This window comes from Astatotilapia calliptera, chromosome 19, assembly GCF_964374335.1.
Source record: "Astatotilapia calliptera chromosome 19, fAstCal68.1, whole genome shotgun sequence".
In the NCBI taxonomy this organism is placed as follows: Eukaryota; Metazoa; Chordata; class Actinopteri; order Cichliformes; family Cichlidae; genus Astatotilapia; species Astatotilapia calliptera.
The window spans coordinates 31,594,579-31,610,693 of NC_137440.1; the positions used below are offsets into that span (position 1 = coordinate 31,594,579).

At 43.1% G+C, this 16,115-nt stretch overlaps 1 protein-coding gene across 2 annotated transcripts in view; it reads right to left on the reverse strand.

Moving 5' to 3' along the window:
* Positions 1-285: 285 nt before the first annotated feature.
* The window catches only part of LOC113011977 (cysteine-rich motor neuron 1 protein), a 52,569-nt gene continuing 36,739 nt past the window's right edge, over positions 286-16,115 (reverse strand). For both annotated transcript variants that reach the window (XM_080293842.1, XM_026151892.2), the window contains exons 7-15: positions 15,076-15,204; positions 14,599-14,752; positions 12,171-12,292; positions 8,941-9,159; positions 6,326-6,541; positions 5,127-5,342; positions 4,323-4,445; positions 3,716-3,894; positions 286-2,601 (exon numbers count right to left, since the gene is read on the reverse strand). In XM_080293842.1, coding sequence (XP_080149968.1) covers positions 2,407-2,601; positions 3,716-3,894; positions 4,323-4,445; positions 5,127-5,342; positions 6,326-6,541; positions 8,941-9,159; positions 12,171-12,292; positions 14,599-14,752; positions 15,076-15,204 — 1,553 coding nt within the window. In that variant the 3' untranslated portion in view covers positions 286-2,406. The remainder of the gene's footprint in view (positions 2,602-3,715; positions 3,895-4,322; positions 4,446-5,126; positions 5,343-6,325; positions 6,542-8,940; positions 9,160-12,170; positions 12,293-14,598; positions 14,753-15,075; positions 15,205-16,115) is intronic.

Genomic DNA, 16,115 nt, shown 5'->3' on the forward strand with positions numbered 1-16,115 from the left:
TTCTGGAGAAGCTTCAGCACCTTGCAGTTTATCAGCAAGCTCTATCAGACGAGTCAAAACAACAGCACAGTCCCAGAGTTTCTGGTCTGGCCTGCATGTCTTCTGGTGTTTTATTATCCCGGGTCTTTTTGCTTTGTGCTTGTGACCCGTACCAAAGACTCAATTTAAAGTCCAGGAGCGGATGTAAACGTGCCTGCAAGAGAAGCAGAAACCACTTAACGGATGACATCACTGCACCTTGGAGAATTGTTCCTCCAGCGCAGTTGAATTTTTTCTCAGTGCCACTTTGGTTCACACATTTATTTTTCAAAATAAGTGTAAATGTTACAGTTCATCACCTAAGAAACATATTTACAGGATTTTGAACACAAATAAATAAGCTTGTACAGAATATAGTAGAAAGAAACGGTAAATGGTCTACAATGTACAGCAGCTTTGGCTACTAAAAATTCATTTTCCAAAAAAATCTCAAACTAGAGTTAAGTATTAATAAATAAAGCTATGTGAAAAAATAAATAAGGTACTCTTCTCTACTTTTTTTAAGCTACTTTGTTTTTTTTTTACACGTAGAAGAACAAAGAATTGCGTAAGCTTTTACAGTCACCGCTTCATTTTAAAGCACATACTCTTGATTAAAACAGATACACAGATCTACTCAGTTGCTAAAACACATTATGAATTGGTCTCCGACCAATTTTGGCATCAAATATATCTTTGTATCGAGATATTGGCAATGGACTCTGATCCGAAACACGTTGCTTTGAAACCCCAACATATTTCATAACGCTTCTCAGATACTGTCCGACCACATACCGATCAGACTGATATGGAGAATCTAGCTGCAACAGCATGTTCGCTTGAGTGGTTTAACATCTCTGTGTCCTTAATACGCCTATCAAATCCCTGATTAGGGCCTTTATCCCACCAAGAATCCCGCAGTGGGCTTTCTAAAACACTGGCTCTAAAGAAAGTGCTACGTTTCTAATATGCTCTGATGTTGCAACATGTACCACTGTGTACAGATGCTAGCAAGCTACTCTTACAAATCACGTAATTTTCTCTTATTTGAAGAGCTAATGAGAACGGCACAACACGATCTCAGTAACAATGAGGGATTTTTCTTTTTTTCCTGATACGGGCTTATGGTTGTTAACCAACTGCAAGACATCAACAGAGAAATTAGTTAAGGCTATAAAATTAAGGCTTTTAAAAGAATTACTACTAACAATCACTTGCAAGTAAGAACAGTAGCTCCCTACACACACACACACAAACACACACAGCTGTGAATGAAGATGTGAAGTGAGGCATGGTATCAAAGACATTCCTTACAGGCCCAGATGAAGTGTCTGGCACCCTTTTGTCTCACCTGCTATCAATAAAATAACATTCTAGCTGGATGAAGATCACTCTGAGATTTGGGAGTTGGAGTGGCAGATTCCCGTGGAAAGAGCCAAAATCAGATGAGGCTGGGTCCGAAGATTATGACTCTTGGCTAATATAACGAAGACAAGTCTAGACACATTTCACACAATTCCCAAACCGGGTGTTTTTTTTGCATAAAAGCAGTTTGTTATCAGACTTGACTGGAATGAAAGAAATAATGCTGGGATATGTGTCCTTCCTGTCATTGATTTTGGCAGGTGGGTGTTTAGACTACTATTTTTAAAATGTTCCACTCTGGCCCCACATAGACACCCACTCTAAAAGCAAAGAGTGGGCAAGGAAAACACAATATCTAGTAAAAAGGCTTTAGAAGTTAAAAAAAAAAACATGGAAATCACACATTGAAAAGCAGGGGTTTGGATCTGGAGGTCAATATGAAGCCTACGGACTTGTTTTGATTTGGATGCAGAAACCAATTTCGATCCAGCTGGATTAAAAGTTCCTTTGGCCTCCCTGCTAATGACAATGATTACAACCACAATGAAGCACTGCTTAAGAGGGCAGCACCTATGCTCCCTTTAAACTACTGCCCAAACCCCTGTCCTAAAGCTTTTTATGCTCCTCTTATTGCCCCAAAGTTCCAGTTCCAAAGGAGGCAATAATAAGCAGGTATATTACAGTGTTCACAGTCAAAGTCTGGTTTTCACAGAGAAATCTGTCTGGTTGCCGCATTCTTCCGTGCTTTTATATGTCCACCCGTCCATCTACCTCACAGAAAGTCCCTTCGCCCGAGCGTTCAAATACAGAAGAATGAGGGCATAAAATGTAAGAGTCAGTGGTAACTTGCTTAGTCTTGAAGAGCATCCTTGTTTTTACTGTCACACAGAGAATGGTGGGAAGAAGGCAGCGCCCAAGGTGTGTGTGCTGTTACATTAACCACCTTGGATGCAACAGAAACGAGAGGGATGTGCCAGACAGCTCTGATCTGCAGAGTCTGAGGGGTGTTTTTTTGTTCGTTTTTTAGCATGGCGTCCAGTCATTGCCCATGCTCAGTTTGGCCCTGGGGATGGTCAACTTTTCCGTACAGGGGGAGCTCATTTCTGGAGAGAAGTGAATGATGCCGCAGTCGTTCTTCACGTTGTGAAATTTGTTGTCTTTCGAAGGCTCCATGTAGACCACTGAATTCTTGTTGACGTGCTTCTTCAGGATCACTGTCTGTGGTGCAAAAGGACCAAAATCATTGGTTGGTAGATTACTGCTGTAGTTCAGATCATAGCTAATAAGCAGTGACAGGTTGCCATGTTGCACCTGTTTGCACTAAAAATAATACACTGCTAAAAAGAAAAAAATGAAAGGAACACTCAGTTCCACTTCTGTGACATTGATCTGGTCAGTTATGTAGCAGAGGGGGTTGTTAATTGCTTCCAGCTGCTTTGGTGTTAATGAAATTCACAACAGGTGCACTGTAGTGTCCCCAAACAGGCTGGATGCCACCGACATTTTCCCTCCTCAACTTTTCCTACGGTTTTCTTTTTTCGCCTGTTTTGCACTTTGGCTGAGTCAGTGTCTCTGCTGGCAGGAGATACCTGAACCCTACAGAGGTTGCACAGGTACTCCAACTCCTCCAGGATGGGACAGCAGTACTTGCCATTGCCAGAAGGTTTGCTGTGTCTCCCAGCACAGTCTCATGAACATGGAAGAGCTTCAGAGACAGACAGTTACTCTAGGAGAGCTGGATAAGGCCATAGAAGGCCTTCAACCCACTAGCACGACCGGTATCTGCTCCTTTGTGCAAGGAGGAACGGGACGAGCACTGCCAGAGCTACAAAATGACCTCCAGCAGACCACTGGTGTGAAGGTCTCTGGCTAAACAATCAGAAACAGACTTCATGAGAGTGGCTTGCAGGTCTGACATCCTCTAGTAGGATCACTGCCCAACAGCGTCGGCCCTGACTGGCACTTGCCATAGAATACCAGAATTGGCAAGTCCCACAACTGGTGGAGTTGCTGCAGTGAGATTTCATCAAAGTGGACTAGCCTGGTGAATCATTTCTTCTGGGTGTCTTTGAATTCATCTCAGTGTAGATTGTTAATTTTCATTTCCACCAAACAATGTGGCATCCTTTTGTTCCCAACACGTTAGCCAGTCCATATTAGTGCAAATATCAACATGATTTTTTTTACCATTGAGTTCTGATGTTTTCATTTCTTGCAGTGTAGAATAAGCTGCCACAGTCACATTTCATGGTAGAGACTTTATGAACGACCTGATCGTGTTTCATTTGAAAGAATCCTAAAGTCGTGTCGACCTCAGCAAGAGACTTCTCACCTTCTTTGGCGCACTGTAGCAAGACATCTGCACCCACTTCTTCTTCTTATTGATGAGTAGCGCCACGATGAGAAAGATCACGATGGCTAAGAGGAGACCTGCCAGGATCCAGGCGGCTGATTGGTAGATGAGAGCCATCTCTGTTTGGCTGGGGTAATTCTCACCCGAACGTGGCTCATCTGTGGAACAAAGACAACATTTATTTTGAATATTTATCCCAATGACAGCGTGCTCGTTATGGAGCCAGCACTATGTACCAACTCTAAATTGAAAACAGGTCTTTTTTTTCTGTTGTTGTTGACTTCATTGTATCGCCCCTCAAACGCTAACGCTGAAGAATTAACTCCTGTTCCATGGAGATCATGTTTTGCTTATGCCCATTCATCATTACTGTTTACTTCAACATGAGTTAGTATATATTTCATTCATTTATCAAGTTGTTCCTAACACACTCTATTAGTATAAACACTCACTGGGATTGGCAGCAGAGTATAGCAAATATGCCAAATTACTCATGTATGGTTACTACTGTAGTGCACTAAAGGAACTGGGGAGTGGACGTCAGTGGAGACGGCTGTGGGGGGGAGAAGTCTGTAAAAGCAGGTACCTGTAACAGCAATGATGGGCGGCACAGTGACAGTGGTGAGCCACACCGCACTCTCCGCTGTCGTGGTAACTCTCGCCTTGGGGCGGCTTGTCGACACTATCACCGGCACTGATGTCGTCATTTCTTTTCAGACAGGAACAAGAAATGAGATCCATTACAAATATGAATGGTGTAACGCAATAAAAAAGGCATAAATATGTCTAACCATGAGTAAGTGTATAGACTCCCTTGTGTTTCAGCTGTGTTTATACGCTGTGTCTGCTTTAAAAAAAAGACAGAGCATTTTTCCTCTGGGCATATCACGAAAACAAAGGCCCTGGTAAAATATGGAGGTGAACAATGGAAGCCTATGCTGAGGGTTTCCTCTATAGGAAAAGCTGACATGGAACTTTGCCTTCCTGTGCCACTGCAGAGGAAACGTGAATGTGCAGATGCTCGAGGAATGTTTATGCTCGGAGCAGGCAGAGTATGTGTGTGTGCGCATGTGTCACATGGAATATTTTGCAAGTGACGGTGTTTGCCTATGTAGCGCCAGAGTGGCTACGACTAATGAACAAACACACAAACGGTCCAGACGCTGGCATTCCCTCAGTTCCTCCCTCCTTTTTGACGTGCAGGGTTATGAATTACTCTTTTCCCCCATCAACAAGCTTTTCACTTTGACTAGAAGTGTTATGTAAACTTTAATTTTAGAATAGAATATAAGCTCATGTTTTAGGTAGTATAATAAAAAACAATCAAAGCTGGGTCTAAAGACAAATTTGGCACCAACGTTTTAAAACTCTAACCGCTCTAACCACTCACCGAGACAGTGTGGGCAGCACTGGCCCTTGCGTAAAACAGGCACCCTGCATTTGGCAGCTGGACAGTGCTGAGAGAAACACTGAATAGTGCCGTTGTTGCAGGTGCAGCTGGTGCAGACGTTGGCCTTCCAGGAGTCTCCAGCTAGCAGCACGTCTCCATCGCTGGTTATGCAGTACTCCTGCTGGCTGTTGTTCACTGGCAGGAGGGGCGTCTCTTCTGCACACAGGGGAATAAGTTAATGAAAAAGCAGAAAGTTACACTGCATTACAGCTCTTTCCTCTCTTAACTGGACTTGGTAATGTCGGGTTACAGCGTGCTTCTACACGTTTCTAATATGCTCTGCTCCTAAATGACGACTGTATTTAACCCTGCTATTGAACAGATCAGTCAACAAGTTGTTAGGTCTTCAGAGTTGTGTTCAGATGTAGAACGTGTGCATATGAATATCTATAACAGATGTTCAACCTAAACCCTGCTGAAAAAGAGATCTATGGCTTTTTCATGATCCTGAGTTAGCTTGTCCACACAGCGCTACTCTAATGTACACATACATCACAGGGCTTGTTGTGAGATTTGTATTATTCCCACATTCCTGGTGACCAGACCCATACATATATCAAAGCCTGGCCTTGACAATCTGCTTTTGTTGCAGGCAGATGCAGTGATAAGGCAGACCGGCATTCTCAAGGAGCAGCTCTCAGGCTGCAGTCATGCATTGCTGATTTGTGAGCCTCATGCTGGGGAGCGCTCGGGACACATTGTTTATGAGTTTGTGAGGGAATTGTTTGGGTGCACTTGTAAATAAAATATGCGTGCGGTTATGCATTTTGTAGACGTTCTCGTGACCGGAGAGCTAGCATAGATTTGGCGAGATCAGTTGCATTCTTGCCCGTCCAATAATAGAGTTAGAAGCGCCTCCAGTGTGGGCCGAAGGGTAAAAAGCAGAACACATGTGCTGCCGCTGGCCTCGAGGATCTCTGCGTAAACCCTACCGGTCTTGGCTGGTTTCTTTATGAGCCTGTGTGCCTGACATAAAACTGCCCAACAGAGTGCAACGTGCAAGACCTTCCAAAACCACATGCTGGTAGAACACTGAAAACAGCTTTACAGCTCCCTGCCTACCATCCAAACCTGTGATGACACATTTGAAAATATTCTAAAATATTTTAATTATATAGAACTTATTTAATTTGAATTACCTGCGCATACATGGCAGCAGGTGTCCTTGTTCCTGATCGGCGCTTGGCAAAGAGCTGGGGGACACAGTTCGGTGTCACACAGGACGCGTCCCTTCCTGCAGGTGCAGCGCGTGCATTCGTCCAGGTTCCAGGTCTCCCCCTCCACATAAAACTCTCCCCCAGGTGCTCTGCACACCACCATGTCCATCCCCTCAGGCTGACCACTGCCAGAGTCGTCTACAGCAGGAGAAGACGAAACATTCATTCATTCGGCCTTTAACAACAGCTGCTACATGACACAGTGAAACAATTATCTTATATATATATATATATATATATATATATATATTTTTTTTTTTTTTAAACACCCAGCACGCCCCTGCGGGCGGTTTATCCTTCAAGCTCGGGTCCTCTACCAGAGGCCTGGGAGCTTGAGGGTCCTGCGCAGTATCTTAGCTGTTCCCAGGACTGCGCTCTTCTGGACAGAGATCTCCGATGTTGTTCCCGGGATCTGCTGGAGCCACTCGCCTAGCTTGGGAGTCACCGCACCTAGTGCTCCGATTACCACGGGGACCACCGTTACCTTCACCCTCCACATCCTCTCGAGCTCTTCTCTGAGCCCTTGGTATTTCTCCAGCTTCTCGTGTTCCTTCTTCCTGATATTGCTGTCATTCGGAACCGCTACATCGATCACTACGGCCGTCTTCTTCTGTTTGTCTACCACCACTATGTCCGGTTGGTTAGCCACCACCATTTTGTCCGTCTGTATCTGGAAGTCCCACAGGATCTTAGCTCGGTCATTCTCCACCACCCTTGGGGGCATCTCCCATTTTGACCTCGGGACTTCCAGGTTATACTCGGCACAGATGTTCCTGTACACTATGCCGGCCACTTGGTTATGGTGTTCCATGTATGCCTTGCCTGCTAGCATCTTGCACCCTGCTGTTATGTGCTGGATTGTCTCTGGGGCATCTTTACACAGCCTGCACCTGGGGTCTTGCCTGGTGTGATAGACCCCAGCCTCTATGGATCTTGTACTCAGAGCTTGTTCTTGTGCTGCCATGATTAGTGCCTCTGTGCTGTCTTTCAGTCCAGCTTTGTCCAGCCACTGGTAGGATTTCTGGATATCAGCCACCTCCTCTATCTGCCGGTGGTACATACCGTGCAGGGCTCTGTCCTGCCATGATGGTTCTTCATCTCCCTCCTCTTTCTTGGGTTTCTGCTGCCTGAGGTATTCACTGAGCACTCGGTCAGTTGGGGCCATCTTCCCAATGTATTCTTGGATGTTCGTTGTCTCATCCTGGACTGTGGTGCTGACACTCACCAGTCCCCGGCCCCCTTCCTTCCGCTTAGCGTACAGCCTCAGGGTGCTGGACTTGGGGTGAAACCCTCCATGCATGGTAAGGAGCTTTCTTGTCTTTATGTCAGTGGCTTCTATCTCCTCCTTTGGCCAGCCTATTACCCCAGCAGGGTACCTGATCACGGGCAGGGCGTACGTGTTGATGGCCCGGATCTTGTTCTTACCGTTCAGCTGACTCCTCAGGACTTGCCTGACCCTCTGCAGGTACTTGGTGGTTGCAGCTTTTCTAGCGGCCTCTTCATGGTTCCCATATATATATATATATATATATATATATATATATATATATATATATATATATATATATATATATATATATATATATATATATATATCCATAGCATCTTTGTTTTTGCAACTTCTGTTCATATATATATATATATATATATATATATATGAACAGAAGTTGCAAAAACAAAGATGCTATGGAGACCGTTGTCTATTAACCACTGTCAACTAACTGATCTAATGAAAACATCTTCCTGTCCAACAGAGCAGCAGACATCTGCAAGATATTAGACTTTTTGTCCCCCTGACTTTAAAGTGTGCATAGCTTCTGAAAGTTGTAGACATTCCCCTTTAAATATTTGAAGAGCAAACTGAATCACTCCTCCATAAATATCCCTACACTTGGAGATTCGAGGCCAAAAAAAGAAAAAAACGCATCCTTTCCATTTTTAGAGAAACAGAGACGGTGTTTGCATGTTTAAGGGGCCAGAAAGTGCGAGATTTAAGAGCTAGATTCTGAGTCAAAGCTCTCTGCCTGCTGTGTGTGACTATATAACGTCACTGGAACTATTTCTGATCTCTAAAGTGTTTCATTTAAACCAATCTTTAGTCTTATTTTCTTAGTTTTGTACATTAATTTTAGTGATCACAACAACACCAGGAGTAAATGCTGAGATCTAGCAAGACAGCAAAAGACTTGAACGTGGCTGCACCCATAATGATGGTAATAAACTGTTATTGGACTGGAAAACTAGATGCGGGCAACTACAGCATGATTGAGAGACTTGAAAGTCTTTGTGTAAATAGGGATAATTGTTTTATATGAATAGCTTTGGGAATAACTGCACTATTCTCCCTTGTTTGGCTTTGCAAATATGTGCAACTAATAAGGAGGGTGGGTGGAAGGGATGTTTTAAATCTGTCTGCTTGTTTTTTCTTGACTCACCAGACTTCCTCTGAGCAATGTCACTGATGTCATAGATTATTACTGATGAGCCCAAACTATGAAAATAAGAAAACACTTGCTATAAACAGCACAGAAACATACCCTCACAGGTAGGGCAACACTGGTCAGGCTTGACAACAGGATGAAGACAGCTGGGCACTGAGCAGGATATGAGCACGCACATCTCCCGTCCGGAATGGCAGTAGCAGTCGCGACAGCCATCATGCCAGCCCTCACCTTCCTCATATTTCTGTCCATTGGATGTGAGGCAATAGCTGGACACTGGGGCCGGGGCAGTGGTGCTCGGGACGTGACCACTTTCTGGAGACACAAGGTGCAGGCATTACTGGGATGCCTAAGAGCTATAGGAAATTTCCAAATCTCTTTTCTTTTTTACTGACTTCCCAAAAAAGTGTTTTTACCACTAAATATTTTATTAGTCTACAAAGAGAGTCTTTCAGGACTTTCAAATCAGGCAAACAGTGGATTATTTGCAGTAGGAACATCTCTGTGTGTGTGTTACTGTGTTTGTGCAGTAGGTGCACAGATTACCTCGTAAACCAAAGAAAAGGTTAAGTATATTTGAGGATGAGATATTTATACTAGTTCTAAAATGGCAAAATAAACACAGCTGCAGGCATAAAAGTGGCTTCTGCATACTAACTTTTAAAGCAGGAATTTGAGGGAATCTAATTAGAGTTGCATACACATCCCCAGGATAAAGCTAACATCAACAAGAAGCACGCATAAAAGCATCAGTCTCACGGCAGTAAAGCAAAAGGTCACAGGAAATCAAAGCTCAGGTTAAAATCAGAAACTAAGCTCTCCTGTGTTCTCCCCCTTACACTTCAGGCCATGTGGGGAAACTGCAGTTAAACGTGAGGATGTAGCTCTATGTAACAATTTAGAGATGGGTGAAACATATACAAGCAAGCACACAAGCAAAAGTCTCAATAATCTTTGAACTTATGATATGAAGGTTGATCGGTTGAACATTAAAGGTCAAGAGGTTGCATAAAATAGGCAGGGCTTATCCTCTGACTCATAAAAAAGAAGAAGGTGATCATGATCAGTGAATTTAGAGATTAAAATGAACAATTCTGTTTTTTACATCGACTGGCTGTTGAGAGTACCCTGAATGTCCTTTCTACAACTTGTTTTAAACTACTGCAATATTACAGTGGCCTGTTGTATTAAAATTAGAAACTATGTTGGCTTCAACCTGAAAGGCAACTGTTTTATTCATCTTGTACTACTTGACTCACCCTTCTTCTTTCTCTATACTTCTTTATATTTTGCTACGGAAATGCTAATTAGGTCCAGCCATTGATTGAAACGTGCAAACATAGATAGAAATACAGGATATGAAGCAAAAACTGAGTTTGTGCAATTCTAATGAGATGGAAAGTCAATGTTTTTACTAACCACTAAAGTCTCGTAGTCCAGCTTTTAGGTCCTATCTTTAAGTAGCTATCATGAATAGTTCTCCGGGCTTTTTGAAGGACATTCATAGCTATTCTTTTGATGTATTTTGTCTTCATCTCTGTTGTGAGGATCCCAGAGCTTCATTAATGTCGAGGTCCACTGGCTGTTTCACAGATGCTGTAGACACTCGCTGTTCCTACCTCTATCCTGATCTCCTCCTATCTCCTGACGATGATTTAAACAAAAAATTGTACATTTTTGATTTATCGCTCTATGCAACCTGCTGCCACAGATTTTCAGTCCAGTTCTTGTGTAATCTGGCTCACCTCAGCCTTTTCTCTCTACTTCCCTTCCTCAATAATGGCTTCTTGGCAGACGCCCTTCCACTGAGACCCTTTCTGAGGCTTTAGAGAGCTGTGGATCAATCTGTCATAGTCCTCTGTCTTTGACCCAGGCTTTTGAGTCTTTTGTTCATTTCTTGCAGGTTAATGAAATGTTAACGTTCAGTTTGGAGAACCGTTTGTTATGTTTCTAGTTCTTTGTTATTGTTTGTTTTGTGCTCTTTCGTGTCCAGTCTGTCTTCCCTGTCTTGTCTCCTTGCTGTGTCTTCCCCTGCGCATCGGAGACAATATTTTCACGGACCGTCTTTAAGGTGTCGCGGATAAATACAACAAAATTAATGATACGACCGAGACAAAATCTGGTATTAACAAACGTGAATTCACTGTGTAACTGTGCAACTTTATTAGCAGCGTCCTCGTGAAATGCAGCAACAACACTGAGAGTAACATCCTCCTCTCTGCCCCTCAATGCTCTCTGGTCGCTATGGTAACGTGTAAATATTTCTTTCAAACACACAACTACAACACGGGAAAAGACCCGGGGAAACCGAGTTAACGGTAAAAACCCGAAAACCATAAATTTCACACTTGAGCGTCGAATGACTCACGGACCGGTAGGCCGGGGGGTTGGGGACCGCTAGTCTACCATGTCTGCTTATGAATGTCAAATCCGGTGTAACTCTTTCTTTCTCGCCCTCTCTCTATCTGTTCCCCGCTCGCACTCTCTTGTTCTGTGTTTCTGTATGTAGTCAGTCTGAGTCTCATTGCGTTCCCCATGTTTTCCTGCGGCTGGTGTCTGTCTGTTTCCTGTTTTATTGTGATAGTCTCTTGTCCCATGCGTGTTACGTTTAGTTTTCCTTCCCCTCTCTCGTTATGTCTAGTTTGCTCCAACTGTGTTCCCAAGTGTCTCCACTTCTAATCACCCTCATGTGTATATACTGTCTCGGTCTTCCCCTGTCTCTTGTCAGATCATCAAGTCATCTTCCCTCTGTGTCTTCTAGCATCTCTAGCTTAATTCTTCCAGTTTGAAAAAGCAGAAAGTGCCAAAAGAAAAACTCTGACCAAAGACCACTTTAATTACAATGAAGGCTTGCTCCTTAGAAGCAAAATATAAAGAAATAAAGAGTGGTTCAAGACTTTTTCACAGTACAATTATTAGTAATATCTCACAGTTTTGTGTCACCACTTGTATCCATCTTGAATCTATCATCATATCATTAATTTCAAATGTTTATTCAGTAATAAATATTGGCTCATAAAGCTCTTCGATTGTTTAAAGGTCATTACAAAATCACAGACAGTTGATCCTGTTCACCTGGACGTAGTGTTTGCTTACCTTACCTGGATGATTAAGCTTCATCAGGTCATTTCAAAAAATTTTACATGAATTTCCAGTTAGTGCTTTTTAGTGTCTCATCTCATTTCTGGCTAAATGTTTAGACAAATAAAGTTACAAACTTCTGCATGAAACAACAGACTCTTTTGTGTCTTTTGCTTAAGTAACACAGCCAGCGAAGCATCCCTTTAATCACGACGCACACCTGATTAATAAGAGAGCTCGGTTACCTTTACACATGCAGATGGAGCAGCCCTTCCTGTTCTGTCGGTAGCCATTGACGCAGTGCTTGTCACAGGTGAAGGGAGGACACTTGACGCAGCGACACATCTCGCAGCCATGCTTGTTCCTGCTGCAGGGGAACAAACATACGCGTGATGAAGTGCACACGAAAAAGCCTTAATTACTGCAAGAGTGTGTGAGGAAGTAAACAAAGTGTCAGGACTAAACAATGCCACTCCTGTGTAGCTCAAACGTGGTTTCAAATTGCTTCACATAGAGGAAAACATGGTGTTGTGATAGAGCGAAACGCAGATGTTTCAGTCATGAATAATCAACATCTGGACTTGCTTTTCCCCTCTCTATATTAGCTGGCTTTGAAGAAGAGCAAATAAAGGGCCAACATGTGAGATCCCTGTGGTTTGCACATCATACCAGCCCGAAGCCTCTGGGAAAAAAAGAGCACAATTCACTTTCCTGCCTTTCTTATTGCTCTGAAAGCCTCGTATAAGACATATAAGAAGAGTGGCTAGATTAGCATTACTGTGAATAATAAAATCTTATCGATCTCATCGAAAAAGATGGAAAAAAATAAGAACTGGGTCCTTGTCACTGTAAACTTCTGGTTGATTTACAAATTACTGCTCCCACCAGGACATTATGGTCCAATAATTAGAGGAAGGGACAGGGACTTCTTCACAAACATACATTTTGTTGATCTGATCTGCTTCCAGTGTCTGGAAATAGACCACTTGGATCCAATTATTCCACCTAATAAAACACGAATGAGCTGCACGCTGATAAACTGGCAAAAACCCAAGTGAAAGTACAACCTGTGTGTCTGCACTTGTCTCCTTCTAGACACTAGTCCTGTTTAACCTTGTCTCATCCATCTTCGCCCAGCCACTTCCTCTCTGTCTTACCCTCCAGGTGCGTGATGATTCCTACCTCACACGGTGGCCTCATTATACCCAGATAATTACTCTATTAATCTTCGTCTGCCAGGGTGAAAAATTAAAGAAGCCTTCGACCCTGTGATGCAGAGCCGTGTCCCATAAAGAGGACACAGGATTTCAGGCTCAGCAAACAGGGGACCCCATCTATGCTGAAACAGCAATAACAGCTATTGAAACAACACTGTGAAGGGTTGGCTACAGCCTCACTGTACAAACACAGAGGCAGAGAGCGCTGCACTCTTAGAGTAAGGCTTTGTTTAAAGATAGTATGCTGAATGCCAAGCAGCACTTTGGGCTCCAGGGGGGATCATTTCCAGCAGGCCGCAACCTTAATGGCCAGAAGAATGCCATTCATAACCTGTGTGGTCCCAGTTGTGAGTTTGAGCTATGAAAGGTGGAAAAAAAACCCAATCCTGACGGCACAAACAAAAACTTCAGATATGAGAAGTATCCGCAGAGTCCTTCATTTAGGAATGTTTAACACACGGTTTACATTCCTCTCGCTTCACAGGCCAGCGCCATTTGTTTTTGAACACGTACTGTACATTACAATGCTCACAGGATGTCATCAATACACCCAGTATAAACACAGAGATCCTTTGTGCTTTTTCATCTCTCTGCGGTGGCTGCATTCAGGGTTGTGTGTGAGAAGAAAGATTTGCATTGTAAGACTGGCAAGCTCTCAGAGGATTTCAGACTTCTAAGGCTAGACCAAAACAGCTGCTTATGAAGGATAAAGCCAGGACCTCCTGCTCTTCTCCTCCCTGCAGGATCCAACTCATCCTCCTCTCCTGTTGTGCCCCTCTTGAGCTGTGGCTCCAGAAAGAACGGTGGCGATATCAGAAGGATCCCAACTGTATATATTTCCTAAAGTCTGCTTTTGTCCTGATGTGTTTTTGATCGTTGTTTTGAGACAGGATGATGATTAATGAAATGAGAATGGTGCCTGGGGACCAAGCGTCCCAGTACAGAGCACTTCCAGATGTTTGATTGGGTTAAATGGGATTAGGAGGAGAGGAGTTGTAGAGGGCCGAGCGGCTAGTGCGGACCCCACAGCAAATGACTCACACACAAATATACACACAAGCTAACACAGAGACCCGGGATTGGCCACCAAAGTAGGCACTTTGATGACTACTGTTGCAATTGCCTGGTATACTTTCTTTGGAAGGGCATCACTTAATATTATTAAGTACTGAAAATCTTATTTAACCATACAAATATGCAGTGGAGGGATGGCTGGGAGAAAATGATTTGTAGTTTTTATGAAAACTAAAACTCTTTAAAAGCCATTTTTCCTGGAGTAAACGCAGCTACGGACTGTGAAGTGATCATTAAGACGCTGACGTAATTTTAAAATATTTGAAAGATTCAAAGCCATTGAAACTTTAAGCGCAGCACTGACAGACACATGTGTTTAAATCAGACTCAAAAACACGAATGAAAAAATTAACATACAGCTGGACTCAGTGGGTGTACTCACACATATCCGTAGGGGCAGGTCTTAGTGCAGCTCAAAGGTCGGCACTTTGGCACGGGCACGCTGCACTCGCACACCTCGCATCCAAAATCATCCCTCTCGTAACCCATTGGGCATTGCAGGGAACAGTACGTTCCCAGGTCAGGGCAGGAGTCATCTGAAAGAGTTGAGAAGGAGGTCATCTGATCACGACCACAGCAATCCATTAAAGGCAAAAGGCACGAGTTGCCATGGAGCCGCTCGCAGCAACATTCCTGCTCACAAAGTAAAACACCAATAAGCTGTGATGAACATCAACATGTCTACGCTGCTGTCAAAACCAAGTGGCTGCAACGGGTAAACACAGCACTGTCCACAGCTTTAATGTGGGACTGCAAGACGCGGCACGTGAGAAGAAATGTATCATCTCGTCACGCGTTTAAAAGTCATTCCCAGTAACTTTAACCCTCTACGGTGAGCTAAAAAAAAATCAAGACTTACTGTTGAGACATTGGCAAAGAAGACATCCATTTTTGTCTTGTTGGAAACCATAGGGGCAGTCATTCACTGACAGGGAGCAGTTGTCCAGGGGAGGACATAGCAAAGGGCTTACAGTTTCATAAGAAGGCTCTGTTAAAAAAAAGTGAGATAATAGAGAGTGAGAACTTTTAAGGTACTGTTATGAATGTATTCCTGTTTTTTTATGTTTGTGTGCTTGAATCCCTTTAGTTGTTCTACTCCATGTGAGCTTTTTGTGCCAAGTCTAATAGCTACCTATTTACGCTGCCCTACTTATAAACAGTAATTACGGATAAATGCAGAGCAATTACACCGGGGTGGGTTGCACCTTAAGGGGGATTGTACCTCTCTGTCTTATTGTGCTGAACTGTCTCCTATTAATAAGCTGAATGGGTCTAAAAAGCATCCTTTGCCCCTTGATTTTGAGCCAACTCCACTGTGGTGCCACAATAAATGAGGATGGAACAAGACGAGCACGGACCCGTAACACCACTGTTCCCATTGCACGCTTTTTGCCACGTTCGGTGGGAGGAACAGCACCCAATGAGCTGTAACTAAGTATGCTTAAAGTAAAAAAAAAAAGGCTCTACCTCAATTATACAGCCTCCTGTGTTAAAAGGATGCTGTAATGTCATACACACAAACACACACACAGACAGGTGGGTCTCATTTTGGTGGGCAAAGGTAATAAAAAGAACAGAAAGAACCCCATGGCTAGAAAAATGCTCTGTGCTGCTGAACTTTTTTTTTTTTTTTAAATCCTGCCCTTTCTGGCACCTTTTGCAATTAAAATTTGTTCTATTTCTGTTTGTTTCAGTTATTATTACAGTTATATGTGGTTTATTATGAGGATGTCAAATTCAGGACAAGAGGGTGGTGGGAAACAAAATAAAAGGACAGACTACAAATTTAAAATGCACATTGTTGCTCCTGTAAGAAAAAAACAAACATACAGCCCCAGGAACACATAAATTAGACAATGCACAGATACATAAATCAACAAATGTTTTTGTAGTGTGAGT